The sequence below is a fragment of the Magallana gigas genome, chromosome 3 (genome assembly GCF_963853765.1).
Source record: "Magallana gigas chromosome 3, xbMagGiga1.1, whole genome shotgun sequence".
In the NCBI taxonomy this organism is placed as follows: Eukaryota; Metazoa; Mollusca; class Bivalvia; order Ostreida; family Ostreidae; genus Magallana; species Magallana gigas.
In genome coordinates, this window is record NC_088855.1 from 30356812 (window position 1) to 30383268 (window position 26457).

At 32.6% G+C, this 26457-nt stretch overlaps 3 protein-coding genes across 6 annotated transcripts in view; 2 read left to right on the forward strand and 1 right to left on the reverse strand.

The window, feature by feature from the left end:
• Nucleotides 1-449: 449 nt before the first annotated feature.
• Nucleotides 450-4108, forward strand: LOC105326211 (serine/threonine-protein phosphatase PP1-gamma catalytic subunit A). The gene is made up of 7 exons (XM_011426095.4): nt 450-661; nt 1339-1470; nt 2144-2374; nt 2499-2603; nt 2944-3167; nt 3270-3404; nt 3734-4108. The coding sequence occupies exons 1-7, from the start codon at nt 607-609 to the stop codon at nt 3836-3838; spliced, it is 987 nt and encodes a 328-aa protein (XP_011424397.1). The 5' UTR covers nt 450-606; the 3' UTR covers nt 3839-4108.
• A 1979-nt stretch (nt 4109-6087) lies between these two features.
• LOC105326212 (uncharacterized) lies at nt 6088-20217 on the reverse strand. Of its 2 annotated transcripts, none has more exons than XM_020066309.3 (19): nt 19806-20217; nt 17318-17440; nt 16822-16933; nt 15892-16014; nt 15430-15556; nt 14943-15116; nt 14623-14706; nt 14383-14520; nt 13919-14031; nt 13308-13460; nt 12749-12840; nt 12508-12588; nt 12047-12179; nt 11437-11567; nt 9889-9995; nt 9201-9303; nt 8414-8547; nt 7852-8029; nt 6088-7477 (listed from the first exon to the last, which is right to left on the reverse strand). In XM_020066309.3, exons 1-19 carry the CDS (start codon nt 19968-19970, stop codon nt 7352-7354), a joined length of 2397 nt encoding a protein of 798 aa, XP_019921868.3. In that variant the 5' UTR covers nt 19971-20217; the 3' UTR covers nt 6088-7351. The 2 variants fall into 2 exon arrangements, with proteins under 2 accessions (XP_019921868.3, XP_011424398.2); XM_011426096.4 differs by having other exon boundaries at nt 14392-14520; nt 19806-20216.
• A 3219-nt stretch (nt 20218-23436) lies between these two features.
• Nucleotides 23437-26457, forward strand: part of LOC105326214 (nucleolar protein dao-5) — a 30011-nt gene continuing 26990 nt past the window's right edge. Inside the window, exon 1 of one of the 3 annotated variants that reach the window (XM_011426111.4) lies at nt 23437-23575. The gene's annotated coding sequence lies outside the window, so the exon portion shown is untranslated. Of the gene's footprint in view, nt 23576-26051; nt 26196-26457 lie in introns of those variants that run through there. The other 2 variants (XM_066079271.1, XM_066079268.1) reach the window with 2 other exon arrangements.

Here is a 26457-nt window from a genome sequence, read left to right on the forward strand (position 1 = left end):
ATAACCTTTGCTTTTTTTCTCTTCCCTCATAAGAGAAAAATTAGTTTGCGTTAGATTTGGCCATGCAGACAAGTATATATATTTGACTGACGTCCAATGTAAGATTTATTTGATAAAAGTAAAGATGATAATTTGCAGAAAATGCATAAAGTTTTTCTTATTTAGAAATCTTCAGTAAATGTTTTCTTGCAAGCAGAGACGTATATAAATGTGTCTGTTGTAAAGTCTTTAAATAAGAATAAAAAAAATTATTTAAAAAAAATATTAGAAATCCCATTCAAATCTTTTGTGGAAATATCATGCAACTTTTCATAAATGTCATACACTTAAAGTTGTTTAAAATTTTTAAAAATCCCCAGTTTCTTAGTTTTATAATATTCGATAGCCAATATTAGACAATATTTTCAGGTAGGTGAGTTTCGCCGGGTCAATGTCACACGAGTAGAACACGAACGACTTAACAAATCAACATCCTTCGTTACGTGCGCCATTTTCTTTCTTGTTTTGATTAGAGGGGGGAACCTAAATAAATCCACCATCATCTGCTTTATTTGAACTCCTGCAAGCCAAATAACTTATCGAAGAGGGAGTTCAGGCATTCTTGTTATGGCAGATACGGATAAACTTAATATAGACAGTATTATAGCTAGATTACTTGAAGGTAAGTTTTGGTTGTTAGATATGTCAAACAATCTTTCAAGTAGTTCTTCCGGCTGAAAAAGGTGAAAAACAGTTGCTCTAACCTACGCAGTTCCAAAGACTGCAGGCAAAACTTCACCCCTTTCAAATTATTAAAAACTTTCTATAGTAAAATTGCATGAAAGAATGTGTGATTAATGTTATTTTGCGCATTGTTTATTCGGTAGCAGATTCAATGGCAGATCTATGTTGATCAAAAACAGAGATAACTTTTTGTGACTGAACTATTTGATTTCTCATGTTGTCTTCACACAAATTACAAGAAAAGGGAATCCCAAGAAAATACTATTTTCTCGTTTATTGTCTCTTTTAATACCAGACTTACTATAGTTGCATTACTCGTACAGTATTAATGAATTTAATATCTATAGAGTATCTGAATGTAAACTGTAGGTTGAACATTTTACACCTAATAAAGAGCAAAGCTGTTTTTATAAAACATATGCTGCTCCAACCCAGTATGTATTTCAGAGTATAAAATATTCTACCAGTAGGTGGTAGATACTAGTGTTGTCATGAGAGTAAACAGATACGGAATTATTCTGTAGTGTAACATTTATTAGTATAGGTTATATAGTGTATACTCATCATGAAATTTTAATAATACATTTTGTTTTTCATTTTTTTCTTTCTATATAGTTAGGGGATCTAGACCAGGAAAAAATGTTCAGCTGACAGAGTCGGAGATCCGTGGTCTCTGCCTTAAGTCACGGGAAATTTTCCTAAGCCAGCCTATATTGCTGGAATTGGAGGCCCCATTGAAAATATGTGGTAAGTTGTTTGTTTAAAATATTATGGGTGTTTCTCACTTATTAGCAGGCACCACACAATTCGACTGCAACACAGTTATCAACATGATGTTCAGATATTGGGTCATATAAAAAACATTGGGAAGAAATATAACAACAACAAAAGAAGACGTTTGAGTGTCTGCATTTGCAACAAGGTTGAATCTTAATGAATAACAAATTAAAATAACTGAGGATATTGCAGTGAAACAAATCTTTGTTTTGATCAATATTTAGTTAACTGTTTGCGCAATATTTATAACTAATACATTCAAACATACTGTTGATTATCTTGGTAGGATATATGTGTAAAGTATTCAATTGAGCATAAGAGGGTTGACATTACATGTAAAACATTGGGGCCTGTATTGGCCATCACTTGACAATTTCTTCTCCTCGTTCATAATTGTTCATGACCCTTTGTTTTTTCATACTCAGTACTCCTTTTCCAATCCTAAAAAGTTAACTCAACCATCAATTCTTGAAGGAAAATGCACCTATTCTTTGAAAATCAGTGTTCCTTATTGTTATTCCATCCAATTTCGCTAAAGTAATGGGTATAGGAGTGGTTAAAATGATAGTGAAAATGATGAAACTATAAATGTACGAAAATAGTTAGAACCTCTATTGTGTACACTGTATGATTTATTCTACAGGTGACATCCATGGTCAATATTATGACCTATTACGATTGTTTGAGTATGGTGGATTCCCCCCAGAGAGCAACTACCTGTTCCTCGGAGATTATGTAGACAGAGGAAAGCAGTCACTGGAAACAATCTGTCTTCTCCTGGCCTACAAAATCAAATACCCAGAAAACTTTTTCCTCCTCCGTGGAAATCACGAGTGTGCCAGCATCAACAGAATCTATGGGTTTTATGATGAATGTAAGTTCCTGTTAATATTAATGTCTCCATGTTGCATAAGCAAAAGAATGTTTAACTTCTTTTGTAAATTTATATATGATAATGAACAACAGTATCTATATTAATACTTTTATTTTTTTTACAGGCAAGAGACGATACAACATTAAGTTGTGGAAGACCTTCACAGATTGCTTCAACTGCTTACCAATTGCAGCCATTATTGATGAAAAAATATTCTGTTGTCATGGCGGTAGGTCATTGTAATAGCTGTGTCAATTTTCATGTTAATAATAGAACATGAATTAATTGTCTGAAAATATATTCTTCCAGGTGACACATTGGCCATAACATTCTGAATCATGACATTTTATTTTTTTGAAAAATATGAATATGAAGAATGTATAACTTCGATCTCTGATATCTAATTTTAAAGTATTATCTGTTCTCTAATATTGAAAATTGAGAAACAGTTTTGCTTTATCTTCAATGACTTTTTATGTAGTTAAATTTGTTTCTAATTGAGTGATGTTCTACTTGAATCTAATGGAACAAATGGTTTTTCATTGCAATTTTATACATGTTTATTGTAGGTTTAAGTCCTGACTTGCAGTCCATGGAACAAATTCGACGAATCATGAGGCCCACAGATGTTCCAGATCAAGGTCTTCTATGTGATCTCTTGTGGTCTGATCCAGACAAAGAGACAATGGGATGGGGAGAAAACGACAGGGGGGTGTCTTTCACATTCGGAGCAGAAGTTGTTGCCAAATTCTTACACAAACACGATCTTGACCTTATTTGTAGAGCTCATCAGGTATGTATATAACCTAATCAATCTTACATTTCTTTTGAATCCTTAATTTTCAGTGGTCTTGTTAAATTCCTGTCTTGTAATGATTGTTAATTTTTGTGACAGGTGGTAGAGGATGGATATGAATTTTTTGCAAAAAGACAGCTGGTCACACTATTCTCAGCGCCCAACTACTGTGGTGAATTTGACAATGCAGGTGCTATGATGAGTGTGGATGAGACACTCATGTGCTCCTTCCAGGTGAGGGACCAGTTTGCATTTTAATGTCAGTTGTGTTTTATATGATATCGTTTTAAAAACTTTTAATATACATCTAGCACTAGAAGGTGATCTGTTTTATGACATGAAAGTTTGAAGTAGACATGCCTCTCTTTGGAGCTATTATGAACTACTCTCGTACAAACATTTGTGCATTAAATGCTTTGAATGTTTTCAGGACTAATTATTAAGATGTTATTTTAAAAAAATTCTTAAGAAGTAGAATTTGTAAGTAAAATATGGTATTGGGGTTTCCTACGCATTTTCGAACCCATTTTCATACTAATATTCAACATGTATTTGTTTTGCAGATACTTAAACCTGCAGACAAGAAGAAGTTTCCTTATGGTGGACTAAACGCAGGCCGACCTGTCACCCCTCCACGGGGTCAGGCTAAGGGCAAAGGAAAAATGTAAGGGACTGGCAAAACAAAGACCCACCTTCAAGTTTTTAGTGTAACTCAGACAACACAGAAATGTAAACACCATATCACCAGATTCATTTGATTTCACTGTACTCATCGGGCGACATGAACTTTGCGAATTGCATAGAACGGTTTTGTGAAGCCGACAGTGTTGTTATTGGTGAATACATTGTGATTTTAAAAAAAAAAGCTCATGGCAATCCAAGCCTAGGGAATTATTCATTTGTATATACACGTGTTGTGCATTTGAGATATAAAAAGAGTAATGACTTTCCTATAGCTTTTGTGTAGTGTAATTGATAGAATTGTGTAAGAGCTAGGAGCAAACTGTCAGAGGCCCTGACTATAATAGACTGGTGGAAATGCGGACGGGGATAGGAGAAAGTGCAAAAACTGTATATTATATCTGTTGTAATATAAGACATGCTTGGGCTCTTCGGCTTTCTTTCAAAGTCCTCATTTCCTCCAAAACTTGATGTGAGTTGAGATCTTTCGTGTAATTGCTGTTGTACTCAAATACTTGTAGATAATACTGTACACCTTTATAACTTTTATCTCAAATAGAAAGTGTTATTTTATTTTTTGTGTAAATAATGTTACTATCAATATTTATTGTAACTGCATGGTCATTTTACTGCATTCCTGGTAATAGTATGTGTACGATGAAATAGCAAGTAAGCCAAACATAAACTTTCACTCCGCATTAATAATGATGTCCTTCAGTAGAAAGCATCTCGATGGATGCATTTGCTGTTGAAAGAAATTTTTATAAATATGAAGAACAAATAAAGGATGTTTTCTATTTTTATGAGTTGTTTATTTTACATTCGTTAATGTTAAGGAAAATCTTTAGGTATGCCCAATCCAGAGTGGTCAAGCTGTCTGGAGGCTACCGGTACATGAATGTTCAACCAATCTTCACTCAAATAGATGTGAACAAATGTTTCATTATACATTATGTATAAGTTGTCACTGAATCATGAGGTCAAAGGCCACCTGAAGGTACATTTAATTTGCGAATGTTTTGAAATGACAAAAATGTTATAGAAGTATTTTTTCTTTAAAGCTGAAGGTTTATGGTAGCAAAGGACAGTTTCGGATAAAGTACCGGTACCTGTCAATATTTTTGTAAAATTGAGAGTTGCTGTACTTAAAGGCTTAGGAGTGTTGCTAAAATTCATGAAGTTAATACAAAATGTATGTCCACACAGGTGAGACCTCTACAGCAAAATACTTTGAACTGTTAAGAGGTCTGCAGCATACAGCATAGCTGCAATAGAATGCAATAGAAAAGAAATATAGGGGACAATGCCTTTTAAGAGTAAAGTGTTCAGCATTAAAGAAGTTAATTATATGTTGTTGGGGGGGGGGGGGTCATGCAGGAAGATTGGATTGTGTGTAAATAATGCAGTGCAGCTTGAATTAGAAAGAGCATGACATAATTGTACAACAATTTCAAGGAAGATTTATAGCTTGGTAATTCACAGCCATTTAAAAACCCAAGAGCACTTGTCTTCTTTGGACATGACCACAGATTTAGAGGAGTCTGATTGTTTTAGCAAGATTAGCAAGCATTTTATCTTATTTGATAATCTCCCAAGGTTCCCAATTCTCTTGTTTGATGCTCAACACAAAATGCAGTTCATCCTAGTTCTTTGTTCTGTCTGCACAACAGCTGAGATCTCCAGGATGGTTGTTTAACATGGTCTTGTGTGACAAAATCGTATTCATTATGCCTCAATGTTCTTTCAAACATGCTATACATACTGGAAACTTGTCAAAAGAGAACATTTCCACAACCCCCTCCAAAAACTCAAAAAGTCATTGTTGATAAATTAAGCAAATTTTACTCACAAATGCAAACTGGAAAGTATTTTTTGTACTTGTACAAAATTTAGACAAAAAATTACCGGTACACATTTCATACAATTTAAATTGCAAACATTCTTGAAACGCTTAAAATTTCTGTCAAATCAAGGTCACGTGAGCTCAATATGCACATCAAAGTGGCAAATGTGTGTATTATCCAACAAATACATAAAATGTGATAAGGGTCAAATGGTCCCCATAAATCAACGTTTTGACATTTTGCTTGTTAGTTTGTTTATGATCTATTTGTCTCTGCACTCACTAGCAATTTACCATAGTAAGATTTCAGAAATCGCCCTGCTTTAAGAATCTGATAAAAATTCATTTTAACTAACTTAGTTCTTCAAATAGAAAAAAAACACAGTGCATCTCTTGAACAGGCAAACTTTTATTAGTGTGTGATTACCTTGTAGTCAATGAAATATAAAAATCTGATTGATCAAGTGCTTTTAATGTTATCTGGATTGAAATATGCTTGAAAATATACAAGTATAATATTACCCAAACATAAAACCATAAATAAATTACATATGGGCCTATATACATGTAAATCTGTACAGAGTTTACCTATTATGATAATTAATGTTTATTTATGGGGACCATTTTTAGCCCTAAATTTACCTGTATATATAGCCCTAAAAGGTCTTTAGATTTATTTGGTACATGTATATATAAAATCAGAAGACCAAAGAATGAAAACATTGGTATTTGAATTCCATGCAAACGTGTGATGTCTTCACTTATCAGAGGCACCTAACAGGTAAATCTGTTGAAAACACAATATCATGTATGAAACACGAATACTGTAGATTCCTTATTTTATGTGAGTATTTAATTCCGTGATTTAACCGTTTTGAATCAAATCGTGAGAATATAAAATCGCAAACACAGATTTCTAATCAAAGTTACAGTTTGTTAACATCTTTTCGAAAAATAAAAGCGTGATTTTAAAATCTGCGAGATGTGCTTTTCGCGGATATTAATTCTTCACATCAAATTAAGAATCTACAGTAACATAATCTCAATTCCAAACCAATAAAACAATGCATGTTCAATACTTTGGACTCTGTCATGTCAAATACATGTACTTGTAAAATAAAATTCATAAATTCGTCAATAACATACAAGTAATTGACAAAATATACTGAATAAAATAAAACCATGGAGATACTTATAGATAATACATACATTTACTGGTATGTTCCTTAAAATCTTAAGTTGACAAAATAAAAAAAAAGAAAACTAATAATTAAATCAGCTCAGATTGCCAAAGGAATTTACAATACCTTGAGTTTATATCAACAAATCTTTAAAAAATATACATGTAGATAAAATATTTACACAAACATTTACATGTATTTAACAACAGGAATGTTTGCGATTACGATAAAATGTTTTCAATGTATGCCACAATGTTATTTAAAAATAAAACACAAGCAGAATTCGCTGTTTTCATTTTAAAAAATACACAAATGGAAATTCGCCTCTCTGCCATTCCAGGTGTTCTATTACACAGCTGCCTGTCGTTGAGATCACCAACTCTAAGCTCAATGAATTCTGGGAGTATCAATTGAATGCTGGGTTTGTAAGTCACACACAGGGTAAGTTCGGGGAAGTACTCTGCTTATAAATAACTTCACGTGGTGTCAATCCTGATCATTCTGAGCTTGTAATTGTCAGCCAATACACACGCCGCCTCGTTAGATCCTCCACAATAGTGGGAGGAGGAGAAAACTGTCATCAGCCGACCTTGTTGTTGTACCTGGACCGAAAAACAAATTACTATGAGTATCCTCAAATCTCATCAATCTGACAGAAAAAATCCACTTATTTGTATATGAATACTAAAATTAGTGGGTTTTTTGAGTAAGTTTGGTTTTTATATCCTTAAGTTTGACAAATCAATTTTTCATCTAATTAGGAAATAAGGCAAGCATTACTTAATAAATGTAGTTTAAATACAGTGACTGTTCTAGTTTACTTAGCTGCAATGATGTAGCCCTCTCTGATATATAAAATATATATAAATAAATACGTGTTAATGAAATGAGAGAGGGCAACATTATTGCAGCTACATTTTACTCTCCATTCTGATGGCTTGGTGAACAAATCTTGGCTTTTAAGTATAAGCTTTACCTGAAATCCATTCTCCTGAACTTCATGTGCTCTTATGACATGTGAGAGTCCGTTTTTGTCTAGAAAAGCCATTAGTGCCTCACAACTAAAGAAATAGGCAGTTCCTCGTCTAGTGTTGTAAATGAATCCATTGTGTTCCTTCAAGTCTTTAATATTTTCTGGTGTCATCAGATCCATGCTTTAAAATCAAAATTTTGTTCATTATATCATGAACATGTCATGCAGTTGGTTTGCTGATTTAATACTGCAAGGCATTTCTATTCATTTTACATAAGAAATATAGGAGTAAACTACTCAACTGATGTGAACATAAAAGTTTTTACGTAAACATAACAGTAGAGTCATAGATGTACATATGAATGACAGAAATCAAATTCACAAACTTTCATCCAATCAAATTTCTGATCTAGACAGTGTTGATTTTAAAATTAGATGTTCTTTTAAGAAAGAACAACATGTACCGGTATATTATGATATACAAAATATTCAATATGCAAAAGTGAAATAACTTGTGGATGTGTAGATTTTATACAGGACAAGATACATGTACATGTGTATCTACCTGACAGGATCACTCCACATGATTTCCCATGCCAAGGGACTTTCTAACTCTGGGTCCTTCAGGGGCACCGGGATCTTGTTAATGTTCTCAATGTTTAAATCCGAGCAGGGGATTCCACCATGAACACAGAATATCTAGAGAGAGAACAGGAGGCATAAAGTTTTCTCATCGTTCATGGACATTTTTAAAATGCATTAAAACAAGAATTAATCTTGATACTAATGTTAAATGATAGTATAAGTGTAATCCATGTACCTGAACAAATAGTCCATACTCATTTTATACTACCTTTTTCATCATTGCTTGCATGACTACAAACAATAGTAGTTCAAATCCACATGTGGTTATCTAACGTAACAATCCACTGTAACAACTCTTGGTTAAATATTTAGTACTCACTTTATCATCCACAGTAGCAGCTATATGCTAGAAATTTACTTACTTTATCATCCACTTTAGCAGTTGCTGGCAAATTATTTTTTATACTCACTTTCCCATCAACTGTAGCAGCTATTAGCTTTTTATTTACTTAATTAGTCTACTGTAGCAGCTATCATCCATTAAGCAGCTACTGCTATTCACTCACTTTATCATACACTATAGCAGCTGTTGGCTACCGGTATTTACTCACTGTATCATCCACTGTAGCAGCTATTGGCTATTTACAGTATCATCCACTATAGCAGCTATTGGCTATTTACTCACTTTATCATCCACTGTAGCAGAAATTGGCTATTCACTCACTTTATCATACACTATTAATGGCAGATATTGGCTATTTACTCACTTTATCATCCACTGTGGCAGCTATTGGCATGGCATCAAAACATTCATTGACAGCTTCCCAAACCTGGAGTCCAACTGACTCCCCAAACTTCTGAACACATTCACTGTCAAAACACAACATAAAAAAAATACACTTACAGTTTTATAAAAAAATTTCTAGTTGTTAAGAATCCTCAACATCCCATGACTTCTACTTTTTTATGACAGTACATCACAACACAGGGATTTTTACCCGTTATGGAACAGTTATTTTGCCAAATTTAGGTGTCTATCTCTGTAGCGCAATGGATGAAGCTTTACTCTACTAACCTGCAGGTCCCCGGTTCGAAAACTGCAGGAACATCTATTTTAATGAGTAGCAGTAAAATTTTAAAAGTTGATTTTTCCCCAAAATTGATTTTTTTAACTGTCATTTTCAAATTAAACATATGCAAGAAATCCATATCAGTCTTTAAGTACCAGTAATTTAGAAGTCTGGGCCTGTATGCAGAAGTTTTCTGGTGTAGAGGACCCTAAGACATGGTACTTGAATACAACAATTCATTGTATTGAACCTTACATTCTAACAGTGGTGGTTCTTTTGGTGGAAACTTAACACTTTACCTTATTGTATCAAAGAACAAAAAAACACCTGTCATGTGAAAGAATATTATAAGTATGAACAGGAAATATTCAGTATTCATACTTACTTTTTAAAAGAAAACATTTCCTGGACCGACCTCAGTTCATGGTTTCCTCTCAGCAGATAAAATTTATTTTGAGCTAGCATTTTCTGTGCAAACAGGTAAGAAATGACCTAGAAAACAAAACACAAGACTCGAAATTACAATTCACAAAACAAATAGGTATATTCAGATCTCTTTGTTATTATAAAATAATAAATACATGTAAAGAAAAACCTTTTGATGACAGACTAAATAGCTAGTTTTACATATATATTAAGTACAGTATCATGAATATAGCAGCATCAGAATTTCAAGTGTCAGTATTTTCAAATTACAGTAGTTAATAGACATGAAACCTTTGTTTATATGTTTGATTGGGTTTTAATAAACTTCAACTGAAAATAACAAGGATATTGTACATGAAGTGGCCAAATTAATAGGTAAATTCTAATTTTTAAGCAGATACATATTGTTGCATTAAAATTAAATCAATTGAGGAAGAAAATATAATTTTGAAACAAGAGACCAATTGGCCTTAACGGTCACCTGAGTAGCATATAACCCATACACAAACTTGTTGAGGAGTCTCATATATGCATCTAATTAATTAGGTTTCATACTGGAGTAGAAAAATTATAAATTTGTAATGAAGACCACCTCCCTGTCTGAAATCTTTCAAAAAGAACTGTGAAACCTATAATTTTGGTGAAAAACTTAAAGATCTGGTCTACAAACTCATAAATTCAGTTTTCCTTTCAGGTGTGTGGGAGTAAAGAAGATAATTTTTTAACATTATATGCATTAACACCTATACGTCCATTTTTGGCCCTGCCCTAGAGTCAAAACCCATCCTTGAGGGGACATGAAAATTTAAAATTTCAGTAGAGGACTTCCTGGTAAACATAATTATTAGTCAGTTTTTTATACAGATGTGTGAGAATAGAGAGATAATTTTTAAACATTATACATGTATGCATTAACACTATATTGCCATATTGCACCCCCCCCCCCCCCCCCCCCCCATGTCCTGAACCCCTGACCCAGGGGCCATGAATTTCACAATTTTGGTAGAGGGCTTCATGAACATCATAACTATGCAACCAGTTTTTTCCTCACATGTGCGGAAGTAGAGAACAAGATTTTTGAAAATTTGGCTTTTTTTTCATATTTGGCCCCACATGTGGCGCCCCGGGGTATTAGAGCCATGAATTTCACAATTTAGATTCCTCTTACCATAGAGATGCCTCATACCAAAGATGGTAACAATCAGCCTTGAAGTTTTTAAGAAGTTAAAAATGTAAATTGTTAACACACGACGACGGACGAAAACGGATAGCAATAGGTCACCTGAGTTTACTCCGGTGACCTACCGGTAAAAATGTACAGCTGAATATACCTTGCAAGAGATTATGATTATCAACGTAATCAAATCTCTTGAATATAATACACTGTATCTGTATCAATCTCCAATAGCTTGCTTTGCCATTGGCCAAGGTCTGATAATGAAATGGAAATGATATTCCTAACATTCCTATATTTGTTTTACTGATTCATACACTATACATTACTTACCTCTATTCCATACTCCCCTCTGTCTACATAGTCCCCTAGGAACAGGAAGGAAGCTGGAGTCAGCAGGGGCCCCATCCTCCAGAGAGCCTTCTCAAAACAGACCAAATCTCTGTAGTTGCCATGGATATCCCCTGTAACAGACAATAATCCTGGTCTTTAACAAGCCAAATAAATTTTCAAACATAACATTTCATTGTACATGTATTACATACCGTACATTGCACCATGAAAAATAAAATAATCAAATTCAAGATTAACTCATGTCCGAAACAAATTCATGTACCGGTACACGTAATTCTAGAAGTGGGGCAAACAGTAGGTGTACAAATATATAAGTTAATAGTACAAAGTTGTTTTCTTTTCAATGCTGATTGCAAAAATATTGTGATGATAATTGCAATATGTTCATGGCATTGATCATTTCCATGCAAATTAAGCTTGAATTCTGAAACAATAAATCTATCTTTGTAAATACCTGTCCATATACATGTACATGTATTTTTGCAATATGTTACACAACAATAATTTCTATTTTCCTATGTATAATTGTAAAATAAAACAAAAAATCCATGTATGTTGTATTTGATTATGTAAATAACCAACTTCTTACCAAGAATGTACACAGGGGATTTCAGTTTGACCAATCGTGGCTCCAGACACAAGGTGTCCTTGAGCTCTCTACACAAGGTCAGGAGACACTTGGCAAGGGCATTGGTGTCCACCTGTCCCCAGTCAAAGCCAGGCTGTACATGAAAGAGAGGAAAATAACATCAAAAATATGGGACATGTATTATACTTTCATAAAAAAAAATCTCATCACTAATAAAGTCTTGTTGAAAGTTTGACACCATTCACTCAATCATTAATCATGAAAAAATGATGCATTTATCTTTTATCCAATTACTTGTATAACTATATATGATAAAAATTACATGCATATTTCACTGAATCAAAGAAAGAGCATTGTCAAGCAAATTACATGTTAATGTGTTCCATTCTTATACATATATACTTGAATTCAGATTATCATGCGACACAAATTTTTACCAAAAAATATATATCGCAAATTACCTTTGCTGGGCCCCCATTATCTCCTTTGATAGCTCTCTCAAAATACCTCAGACCAGTCAGCATTTCATTGGGATGAGATTTCTACAAACAAAACCTTTGATGAGTGAGGCAGGTGTGAAAAGTTTATACGTATTTATAACTAAGCTTAGGCTATTGAGAATCTAAAGATAAAGGTGTGCATGTTCATGCTGTTTAATGTAAGCACATGAATTTAAGTTTTTAAAAAAATTTCAACACTCACTGCATTGAATGAATCTATTGATGGCATTCTCTGAAATCTTGAAATGTCTCCCTCTAAATGACAGGCAGCACTTTCTGTCACAGCAGATGTTCCTGCAGAGTGTCGTCAAAATCAAATCAAAAACAGAACAAATGTATCAAATGGTATTTTCATAAAGAAATAAATCTATCAACTTAAGTGAAACAATTTTCTAAAAATAAAATCTACAATTGATAGATAATTAAAATGCATTAAAATTTATTTTAAAAAATCAACACCAATAAGATTTGTTGGTCCCAAACCATAAAATTTCACACTAATCAAAACAATGTTAATCCTATATTAAAAGGAGATATCCCCCCCCCCCCTTTGAAAAAAAAAATGCCCACGCAAGTGAAATTTTTATATAAGGTTAACAAGAGCTTTGTCTTCATGAATATCTCTTGCCACAAACATGTCTTCAAATGTCTCGGGTATTTTATTATCCAGATTTAATATCTACACCTTGACTGTGCATGGTAGTTGCTGCAAACCAGTTTATCTCTAGTATAGTAAATTGCGAAATAAAGTTGGTTTATACCTTGTAGATCCCATAGTTTGACTACATCAGACAACACTCCTGTTCGCCGGACTTTGACAGTGTGTGTGGCTAGTTCATATCTAATGTGGGTGACGAACCTCCCGGCCGATAAAGGCCTCCCTTCAGGAAGCTTGAATACCTCCATTTCTGTATCTGTTCAAGAGAATGACATCTACCAGTACCGTATATAAAATTCTCATGACATCCACTATTACAGTCTGATTCAAGTCAGACCTCCCAGTTACTCCTATATTCTGATGGTTGTCACTATCATCAACAAAATACATGTACCGTATATCCAGTTTATTTTCGTGACACAAAATTTGCGAAAATGCATTTTTAATTTGCATCAATCGTTTTTGGTGATTTTAGAAGTTTCTTAAAGAAAATAATACAGGATATAATTTCTGTGTATTTAATATTTTTCGTTTTGAAAGAGATCGCGAAAAAAAGCAAAAATTAGATCATCGCGAAAATTACCGGATATACGGTATAGAAATTAACTTAAAGAGGTAGTGACTTTCACAAAACACTGGAAATTGTTAAACCATTTATAGTATCAATGTACATGTATATCTATGCTGCTTCTGGTACTGAGACAGTAATCTTACCTGTGGCATTCAATTTCCTTGGAGGAGATTTGACAGAATCCAAGAGCTTTGGTCGACATCTCTTCAAAGGTGGTTCCATAGTTTCTCCATTTTGATTTGCACTGTTTTCAGCTCTATAATATGAAATTACAATATTAGAGTCCCCAAATTACATGTTTTCAGGGGGCATGGGACATCTCTATATTGAGATATACTTTCTTAAAAAATGATCTATAAAATAAACAATAATCTTCTTTTTTCTTTCTTTCACAATCCCCATGTTGAACAAAATAGGTTTAGGAGTTTCTAGTAATGAGTTTAAAATACATTGTTTACCTTTCTAATAATATTAAAAAATCATTCAAGCTCATTTACAGTGAGGTCAATATAATTTGATTAATATGATCTAATATCTTCTACATTTATATCTAAAGGTGTCCAATACCACCTTCCACATATATGTATTTACTTGGTTAAAATGCTACCTTACTGACCCTTTAAGCAAGGCCACACAGGACTGGGGCAACCTGAATAGAACAGATGTCCCTCGGAACTTCAGCTGTCCGACAGCGGTCAAAAACTCCCCCAGGGGAAGCTTGTTCTTTGTCTCGTTTCCAAATAACCTACAAAGTAAGTAAGAAAATCAATATCTGGGGTCAAAGTTTCTAATTTATTACTATTTGGGTCAAGCCATTGCTAAATGTAGCAAACGAGAGGGTACTCACTTTGCACTTTTCTGAGCATCTTCAGTGACAGAATCGTCATCCAGGGATAGACCTTTGATTTTCCGAATATCTCTGACCATACATCTTAAAATCAATAACAAAACACTGTTAGTTACAATATTATGATAACTGAATTTTTAATGGATAAAAAATAAAGTTAACTGCAGAACTTTTCCCTCATATTATTTTGCAAAGATAATCAAGTAATCAAAGGTTTGGTAAGGTTCAACTTCCTTTTTTTTTCTTTTATTGTCAAAATGTTCCATCACTTGCCTACTACGTGAACTATAAATCAAATGATGCCAGTCAGGCAAACTTACTTAAATTCTTCAAACTGTAGAAAACCGTCCATGTTTTGATCATAGAACCTAAAGATATATCTGCATCTCACTTCTGCTGGCATTCCACCATGTTGAGTGGATGGCTCTAATGCTGCCAATCCGACCAGTATATCCTTAAACTGTAAAACATTCTTCTTGTGGAAATCAAAAGACCTGGAAACAACAAAATTAAACACATGTTTATTGTTTCCATTACTATTATTTCACTGTAGATCTGTATGGAACTAAATTTTTTTCTCTAGAAAATCTCAATATATTACTCACACTTTAGATACAAATAAATCTTGGAAAAATATCAACTTGCATGGACAAGCACGTGTATGACCCATGTAACATTTAAAGTACATGAAAAAAACAAAAGCTCAAACATATCTTCAACATATTTTTATTTAAATGATTTTTTTCTTTTTTCTCATGATTGCATCATCATCATCATCATCAAAAAACAAAGTCATCAAAAAATTACCTGAATAGGGCTTCGACTTGCTCAACCTTTGCCCCTTTGTGAACAATGTATTCCTTGAAGACAGTTTTGTTCATCATTGAACAGGGCAAGCACCAGTCCATGAACTCATAATAGAGAAGTTCTTGTTCTACAACAGACATACATGTAGTTATACATTTTCATGTAGTTCAAATTTGGTATCTCAAACATCAAAATCTTTTATACAAGTAACTATCAACTCTGTATCTTTAAGTAAAATTTTTGGGGGGATTACCCCATTAACAACAAGGTCAAATGGGTGAAAATAAATATAAGTGAAAATGACTAACAAAAGTTTCCAGCTAATCAGAACGAGATACAAAACTAAAAAATCTAATCCTCAAGATAAGAGAATAAAAGAGAGCTTAATCTGGCATTTTAGCTATTTCCAAGTCAAGAAGTACATGTATAAATAGTGCAGCTACACTTGGACTATGAACTGACCTTTCTTGCCCAGTTTGGCGGACTTGACCACAGCCTCCTGGGCTGAGAGCTGGGAGGAGTCTTCTTTTTCTGTGTCTATGTAGTCCACACCCATCTCACTCAGGGCATTCATTTGCAGGGTCTCTAGCAAAAAAAATCATTAAAGAGAACATCACAATCTTGTAAAACCATATAATTTCATAAATTATCATTGTTAATACTTAATCTCAGTAAGCATACATGCACTTATAATAGTCATTTTAACAAAAGCTTGGAGTTTCAAAGGAATGTTCATGTAACTATCTTTTTTTGCTCATCAATACAAGTACAAAAACAAATACAAAGCACCTTCTATCTATTTTGCTTAGAAAAGCTCATTGACATTTATAAACTGTTGAAATTAGAATTTTTTTCTAAAGGTGTTCTCTTTAGTGTGAAATTGACACTGTTTCAACTGAAACATACATCCCTGGATGAAGTCGGACAAATGTTGTTGTTTCCAATGTATTCATATCTTTTAAAAAATAACTGGACAGCTATAAACCATGAGCAGACCACACCTTCATCAAATTTGATTTTGACACGATCTGCCCAAAGTCCAAGCTCTTCTTAAAACAGCTGCTCTATAGTAATATACTGTATACAGGGTTATGGTATTTTTGCCGTGTGTTATTTCCGCCTTTCTAATTCTGGACAATTCCACTTGTCTATAATTCATCTGTGCAAAGATGTGTTTAAAAAGAGATCACTTGAGACATTAGAATTTGCCCGTTCTTGAATTTGCCCGTTCTTAAATTTGCCCTCTGGCATCAAGGGCAAAAGGACAAAAATAAAATGGGGGCAAATATTTTCATGTACATACAGTATATGTGTAGCTGTTTTTTTAAGACTGCCTTTCATTTTGCATACCGTAGTTCTTTGTATTGACAAGCATAAGATGACATTTATTACCCCCATTGAGGTGTTTAGCCAGATTAATTGGCTCCAATCCCAGAAGTCCTGGCTCAGCCTGCAACTGTTGTTCCATCTCTTCCACATTACACCACAAGGCATCATCACAGCACTATGGGTGAAAATAATATACAGAAATAAAACAGAAAATTTTGGAATAGCTGGTGAGCTACTTGTAAATACAATATTGACTATTTATTTATCAAAATATGATTTACTAGTCTCCTAAAAACCTTGACAGAAAAGGATATTTTTTTCATATTTCCAAAAGCTTAATAAATAAAAAATTCTTATATATATAGTTTAAACTTTAAATAATGTTTGGTTAAAAATTGAAATGCTGATTTTATTAAAATCTCATTTCACTCATTATCAAGAATTTTTTTTATAAAGTACCGATATGTTTCAAATCTGACATGTTCAATTTATACTAGATGTTTTGTTGATGGATGTTACTAAAATCAGATGTTTAAACAACAAAGAATTTTGCTTTTACTGTTTCACAGTTCTCCAAAGGCTTGGACAGAAATATGAAGTGTGTGACAGTGGGAGAGCCGCTGAAGTGGTAGAAGTTCATCTTGATGATCCCCTTACACTGACCCAGGTCCTGTCCAGTGGCCTACAATGTACAGCAACAAGGACACTGTCATTACACGTTCATTGTATTGAATGTAATTACTCATGGTACATGTAATCATTAGTACAATGCACTTAGCCACAAAAAATACTTTGTAGAATAATAGCACGAACTTTGGAGTATGCAATTGCTGGGCGGATAGCACGCGCTGTTACTCAGAAATAAGGAAACTATGGCAAGTTTTCACTCATGAATTAAACTGCTTTATAAAATAACTACATTCTTTTCCTTGAAGTACTGCACTTATCAAGTGTTTTTAGTCGGTGTATTTTTTTACTGACCCCAACTCCATCTTGTATTAAAAATGTTTCACAAATTAAATTACTGCAACACATCATTTACTTTTTACCAAATTATGCATTGTCATCATTTGTTTCAAGTATTTTATTGTTAAATTTCAGACTCTTACAAAGCATTTCATCTTGCAGAATTTATAACATGATAATTTTACCCTATCTTAAAAATTAAAAATCTAGCACATTTGTTTGGAAGCTTATTTAAAAGATTTTAAATTAATAGTATGGGTATTAATAACTTGAAGAAAGCTTTATCGATAAATCCTCCTTTTATGAATTATCTTTCCTTGGCATAGAATCCTTCATTTGAAGAAACTTGAAAGCCTCTCACCCAAATGATAGTTTGCCTTTCTTAGCAAACAGCTATAGAAGCTATCTACATGAATATCCATCAGAACCAATGAGGAATATATATTTAATGAAGATTAATTGCTTCTCAGTTCTCACTATACTATATACAAAGGAGTTCCACTTTGATACTTTTATAAAATTATGTAAAGAAATATCACAGCTGAAAATTCTGTATTTACTATATATAGAATCTAGCATCAAAGTAATGGAATGTGATCATCAAAGAAATTGCGTTTTTCCTATATATAGAATAAGCCTTCTTTACATATATGGTTGTGTGGTCACAAGCATGATGAAATGTAGATTTCATGTGACAATAGCATGTAATTAAGTTTAAAACAATTTATAAGAAGGTGCATAATCACTCAAGTGTAAAAATCACAACTTGGGCTTGGTGACAGTAAGAATTTCAGAATTTAAGCTCAGTTAGAATCATGGTAATTTTTGCTTGGATGGAGTTATTAACTTAATTACAAGAGAAAAGCATTCACATAAATATTCATTTGTGTATGAATTAACCTATAAGTACATATGAAGTATTGCACTTAGCTAAATAAAGATCCATTGCTTTTATATTGGGACTGGTGATATATCGACTTTGGTAAAATGTTTTTTGAGAGTCAATTAAGTCGTTCTGCCATCACATGAATTCACAATTGCATGCAGCCAAACATGACCAACTCTACAACTATTACTGTGACCAATTTCCTATTTAGTACTTTTCACTTATAACGAAAAAACAAACAAACCCAAAACCCAAGCAATAAAGACTTGGCATTTAGATACATTAGAGTAACATTTTTCCAGAACCCTTTTGATTAGCTGATTAATCCCCGAGAACATCCGAAATGAGGATTAATAGCCGCCATTCATATTCATAAAAGTTAAATGTATCCCCCTAGCTTTACTTGAAAACAGTTACTATCCTTACAGTATCCATTATTAGCAGTATTCCCCTGTAAATAATTTAAACCTTTGAAAGCGAGTGTCTTGACAGTTTAATTTGTGCCATTCTTTTATTGGCATCTCGAAATTTTAAAACTTTTAGTGTAATTTAGTCCTTAAATCCTTTCAATAGTATTTCGTAATTTAAAAAAAAATATATAATGACAAAGCTAGGACAAAATTAAGATAATTATTTTAAACGTAAACATTGTGTTTTTATATAAATTTGGTATAACCTGCCAGGACTGCCCCAAGAAGATGGTCATGTTAATTAAAAAGAAAAGGAATGATTTATTCTAATTGAGCCCACAATGACATTGTTATTCAAACATCTTTCATCAACTTGAAAGTCATCTATTGCTCGTCTGCCAACTAAATTGTATACTTCAATGTCTATACTTATGTGAATTTATTTTTTTTCAAAACCAAATATATAGTTTTCCACTTTCTGTAATGTTATATATCCCATGTTTGGCCACCTGGTGCCAACTTGTTTAAATGCACACACATGCACGCACACACACATGTATACTTTAAAACACCGTTTCAAAATATTTTGACCGTGTTACCAGTCTTCATCAGTCGGTGAAAAATATATATATAAATTTACTATCAACATCATCAACGTTCTCAATATTGAACTTTTTGACAGTCGTGTCTTCTTAAAAACGTAAGTAAACACACAATTCTTCACAACCACTCTTTCCTTTCAAATAACCAAAACATAGTATACATTGAGAATATACATGATATACCTCTGTTATAAGTTTACTGGCAACTGTTTGAAATGTGTCAGCATCCTGCCGAAGAGTCGTTGGCATCCACATGCCCTTTTCCTCTAAATTCACAAGAAGAATTCTTGAATCTCTTGTTCTTGGGATAAGAACGCTCACATATTCTCTGGAAATCTGACCTGCCATGACTTAATTTTCCTTGTACATGAGTAATATACTAGATATAGTCTCTTACGGAAACCGGTGATGTTTTGGCGATATCCTAGGTATTTCTATCTAGCATTGTAGGCCAGATCCCCAAGCAGATGCCATTATTACTGCCAACGTTAGATTTACAGTCGCAAGCACTCGATAACGTGAATTTCAACTATATCCTAAATTCTGCTTTCACTTTTTTCATGACGACCATTATGTCGTAGATAGCGCGTACGGAAAATGGTTCGTGTAACGCAAAAGTACGTGTATATGTACGTGTAAAATATATGTAGTATCATATTGTTAAATTTTTGAAACAAAAATGATATTACAACATGATAATACAGAAAATCTCTCTCTCTCTCTCTCTCTCTCTCTCTCTCTCTCTCTCTCTCTCTCTCTCTCTAAATTACTCAATGATTATTAATAACTGAAAATTTTAACACGACGGGCTGTCTGTGTTTTACAACTTGATTTTGTTGTAAAAAAAAAAAATGAAATACATGTACTATCTTTATTAAGCCGATAAAAGATCTACTTTCTTTTACTTTTCGAACGTATTTATTGATATTTATATCATAATTCAGTTCTCCGACACAGTATTTTTTTCAATGTTGTTTTATTATTTGTTGATGATAAAATTTATATAGATATATATCCTCGGCGTCCAGTATTAACAGCAATATTAAATAGAAGAATTCTTAAACTATTACAAATTGTTTGGACCTATTCATTCTTTTTGAGGTTCAATTTGAATTATGTTCTCTCTCCCCCCCCCCCCCCCCCCCCCCCCCAAACTGATACGCTGTTCAATAGACCTTTTTTTTTTTACTTTATTAAAGTTTGAACAAAGTATGGGCTAGTTTTCGTCGAAACTAAGTACATGTATATCGGAAAATAATCATGTAAATCAACCAAAAAGTAAGAAAAAAAATAAATATCCAGAAAAAAATCCAGATTGGAATGAAAGGAAATGCATGTAGACATTCTTTTATCTTGAATTGCGTAATAATTAAACACTGCGAACAAACCCCTATGAGCATGCATTAATTTCAACGCGGCAACCTGTATTTGTGGTTACATTAAAATTACTTTCAAAACGGACTTGCTCCCTGTATAAATAGGTAATATACGTGGTGTAGCTTGGATAATGACTTTCAAATCTTTCAATATCTTTTCAAAAAAATTCAAAAACATTCAGCAGTGTACCCATCACTTCCAGGAAATTTGTTGTCCTTCATATGTTTTATGAGATTTTATAATTACTTCTTTTTCTTAAAGAAAAAAACTTAAACCATTTGACAACTCATTTTCTAACTTTCTAAAATTGTAATTAAAGATAATATTATCTAATCAATTCTTATTAAATTTATAATATATTCATGCATGTTTATCATTTCGTAATGATGAAAAATAATTTTCAACTCATGACGGGATGCAATGACCAATTAAAGGGACTTAAACACGACTTGAGCTCAAAATTTTGAATTTTATTTTTCTGTTGTTAATGTTTAGAATTGTGAATATTGGTATTTTTAATGTTTTGTCAAAATTTGGAAGTCAAATACTGAGTTACAAGCAAGATACTGAGTTTGAAATTGTTGTTTTGTAAATATGTGTTTTATTAGCATAATTTCTATCAAACGTAGCTTTTTTCTTTTGATAATATTGAATCAGTTTATCGTGTTTGCCACGAGTCAGTTTGACAAAGAAATGGTAATTCCTTACTTTACATTATTTGTAAACAAATATAAGACTCGAGCTTTGTTTACATAATGTTCAATGAATTCATTCATCGGTATCTCTCTTATAACTTGAATTATAACATTCAAATTTTGCATGGTGAATCAAATAGCGCAAGTAAACTACTAGTATATTATACATAAAATATAATAAATAAAATTAAATCGTGTCTAGGTCCCTTTAAGAGTTGGAGAAAATAATGTTTCAGTTGTATAATGTCAAATCTAACAGAGGTTTCTGAAAACTTAATAAAAGCTAACCCCAATGTTTATACTAAAGCTATATATAGAAGTACACATATTTAAGAAGTAAAATGATAGAACAGTTTCATATGGAATAAACTAAATTAATATTTTAAGGGCAAAACCGAGGTACTTGAGAATTAAAACCAATTATATGGTAAGCTCTCTCTCTCTCTCTCTCTCTCTCTCTCTCTCTCTCTCTCTCTCTCTCTCTCTCTCTCTCTCTCTCTCTCAAATCTAGTTCTCTACGTACGCGGATAAAAAAAAATTCGGGGGGGGGGTGTCAAGGGATACATGAACATGCCAGGCCAGAGGGGTGAATGTTGGTAATTTTACTGTGGGAATTTCTTTAATGCTATTAAGTTTGAACTTTTCTCCAGGACCACTCCAACCCCACGACCCCTTCAGAACAGCGCATGCTCTGAACATACCCCGACCCCCCCCCCCCCAAAAAAAAAAAAATCACAAATTTGTTTATACTATACAAGTAGCATTCTTTGATCACCCTACATATTCTTAAAACAATACTTAAGGAAGGAGTCTTTTCTTGTTTTCGACTTGTCAAACGTAAATTTGATTAATTGTTCATTAAATCCAGATGAAAGGAAATTAAAATAGTATATTTTTCTCTCTTTTTTACTATCACACAACTTGACATAGAAAAAGTAATCAATGCATAGAATCTAACAAGGACTATATTTTTGGCGTAATATTGGCGTAGGAAAATATCACATGTTTCGCAATTCAGAATTGCTGCAGATTAATGAGTCTGTTTTAGCATTTTAAAATCAATCACATTTATGTTGGATTTTTTTTACTAATGTGAACTAATGATATGATACTTGGGTTTCAGAATATGTTTTAAAAATATGATTTGCCTATCAAATTACATTTTATAAGCGTTTTAAAGCGCCCTTTCTATACATTGATTTTTGAGAAAAAATCACTAAAATCAGTTTTTATCTCTTATTAAACGGTCAATATATTAGCTTTTCTGTCAATTTATATATTTTCATAAAGTCTCCATAATACATAAAAATCAGAAATATTTTATTATTGGAAGCATAAAAATTTAATCAAAATTTCTTCAAAATTTAAGATAATTAGAGGAAATGCGGGTTAAGCAATATCAATTTTAAATAGTATAAATATTCATTCCAATTTAGTAGGATAAGCTGATATATAGACATTCTTATATTCTATCATTTCATTGAAGAATAGAATCTTCAAATCTTAAACAAATGTCTACAGAACTACAAAGAGCTATACTTATTTTTATTATCCTTTACGTCGAGGAAAAAGGTAGTGACCTTGACCTGACCTTTATGCAAAAACAAAAAGGTCAAAGTTGATTAAACTGATAGAATCATTTGGAAACATGATCCGTTTGAATGTGTCAAAATTTCATGAATTTCTTATTATAAAAAGTATGTTTAATAACGAGAAGACTCCTTCCTTAATAGTTTTTGCGTTCTACGATGATACGAAACCTTTCACGAACGACTTGATAATTATTTACTGGTCCCCATCTCGCGGAGGAAAGGAGGGCCGAGTACCAGAAGCTTATCAACGTGCTAACAAGTCGACGCCGTCCATCAGGTGAGAGAACAGGTGAGTCTCGCTAATGAAATAATGTTCCAACGTGAACGATTATGCTCTACTCAAATTTCAGATGTTTTTTTTTTTAATTTTATGTGTATATTCAATGCGAAGAATTTGGCGCACAAAAAGGTTAAGTAATAATAATGTCATATTCAAAAACGAGAATTATAACCGGTGTTAATCCATTTGGACTTTGATCAAATTCTGTACAATTCACTTTTTTATTTTTCTGAACTTGTTTGTGTTGAATTGAATATACACCATCAAATTATATATTGATCAGTTTCTTTATATCATAATTCAAGTTACTTATATGATATATAACAGCATCATATGATAGCATATTTGAAAATTGTCTCATAGTAGAATTTAAAAAAAAAATCATTCAGTAGTTTGTCTATTCACTTTATGCATAACATACACAAATGAAAAAAACCCCAAACCTGCAAATATAAGGTGTACCCCCACTACAATATAATTGCTCTCTATTTTATACGACTACAAAAGTGTCATATCAAATTATAAAATATTAAATCTTTCAATAGTTTGACTACTGGTATTCACTTTATGCATTATGAATACTTATAAGTATGTACAACAAATGCCTTTCAATACCTTAAATTGTAATTGCAATGATACTTAGAATTGATTGGTCTTAAATGACAAATATATTCAGTTGCAGAAAAGTATTCAAGAAATTAATTAAAGTAGAATGAACTATGAAGCTTCAATGAAAATGTTTTATCATAAACATATATAAGGTGTACCTACCCCATTAAAATATAATAGCTCTCTATTTTACATCAGACTACAAAAGTGTCATGTCAAATTACTTTGTGTAAAAAATGGAAACCCAAACCAGTTTTGAATGACACATATATACAATTTTTTATGGAGTGTCTAGGAAAATTGATATTTAAAATTGATATATGTGTGAAAAATATATACATGTATGAGTCTATATAGTAGGAATTTTAACTTTTTTCTGAAAACAAACTTATGTGGCCATTGTGTATTGCATGTAAAGAAAAGGATAATATACTTATTCTGCCTTCAAACTTTAAACATGTTTAATGATAAAATTGGAAAATGAGAAATTATTTGAATTGATTATAGTTTGATATAATGGTAGACATTCCCAATTAAATTTGTGTATTGAAGTTAATGTATATAGCTATATTGCATTAAATACTGGTGCTCATTGTTCTATTTGGAAACATAGAACATCTGCATTTGAGTGCAATTCTGTCAATAGTTCACTTCTCTAGTTGGTACACGGGCATCGAAGGACACTGCATGCATGAGAAATTAAACACCCAGCATTTTTTGAATTATTTAAAACACTGACATTTTTAGCGGAGCATAATAGTTAATGGAGTGTAGATTATCATCTGAATGCCATCTGCTCACTCTGGTATTTCAATATTGAATACAGTGATGAAAAACAGACTCAACCAAAAAAAAAAAAAAAATTGCTTGATCCATAGTTTACTTTTCTTAAAATCTAGCTAATACACTTTAAAACTGTTTTGAAATCTATTCATTACTTAAATGCCTTAGAGCTAGACAACACAAGTGATAAAGTAAATACCCCCAGTATTGTCAGTAACGACTGGTGTAGCTACACTGTAGCTATAAAAACATTTTATGAGCTTGAAAAAAAAAAATAGCCATTGAATACTCATGCGATATATCTCAGGATTGCGGTTGATCAGGGTGCTAATAGTTATGATACATATCGATTAAAAGATTTCTATGCAGCAAAATTCCACAGCTCTGCTCCTTTAATTCAACGTTAATTGATAAAATGGCTCAATGTCTTTCAGTGACAGATTTGTCAAAAAGGATATTGTAGATTAATGCTTAGAAATTGCTTACTACTATTTTTAGACACACTCAGTCTCATAAGTTCTGTATGATGAGGCAGTGGTCTGGAGCAGGAAATAGACGGCTAATTTTAAAGTGACGCTATACATTCATTATACTATACCATCTGACTTTTACTGGTTTACTCATGTATTACAAGTATCTGTATTAAAATGGCTCTTGTGATTGAATGATATAATTTAATTATGTAAGTTTGTCATAAGTACAAGTACTTTCATTATTGCATTATTGTGTAACTGCACAAAGTACTTAACTTATAAATATTAAATATGTCTCTTGAATCTTCAGAAATTTATATTTTTTGGATGTTTGATGTCCATGCAGGTATTATCATAAATTATATGTGTACTGAGCATAAGATTCTGTGAAAAGCTGCAAGAAGAATTCCTTTTTCTAAAAGGTCTCCCTCTAAGTTATTTTGCATTGTCTCTGTAATTTTAGTGAAGCATAGTGATTCTACATCAAGTTTGGTCTGTTTACAATTACCCGGTATATGTCATGGACGATTTAGTATTTAACCCTCTTACGATCAAATTGGGATTGAGATATCACAGAGTAACATTGCAGAAAACATTGATCTCCTTCATAGATAAGGCTGTCTGCTGAATGGGGTTGCAGAAGATAAAAAAAATGTTAACAGATCAATTTTTCCATCTTGGTTTCGAAAGATGTTGGGGATGTGATGTACAGTGTACATGTGTGTCTGTGTAGATACTTTGAGGGAACTTCTAAAATAAACTGTGTGAGTAGCCATTTCCTTGTCTGTGTTCTGAGTATGTTTACGCATCTGTTAGACATTAATGATCTTTATGATTGAAGTTAATGAAACTCTAGAATCTCTGTAGGGGGTCTGAACAGCAAAACATTTGTATTTATTGGTCAATTAAGGTACCAGTATTACGCAGAAATGGATTCAGTATCGTAAAAATGTATCAATTACATTCCAGCAAGGAATTTATGCCCATGATTTTTATAATTCTTTAATATGTGTTGAAAAAAATATT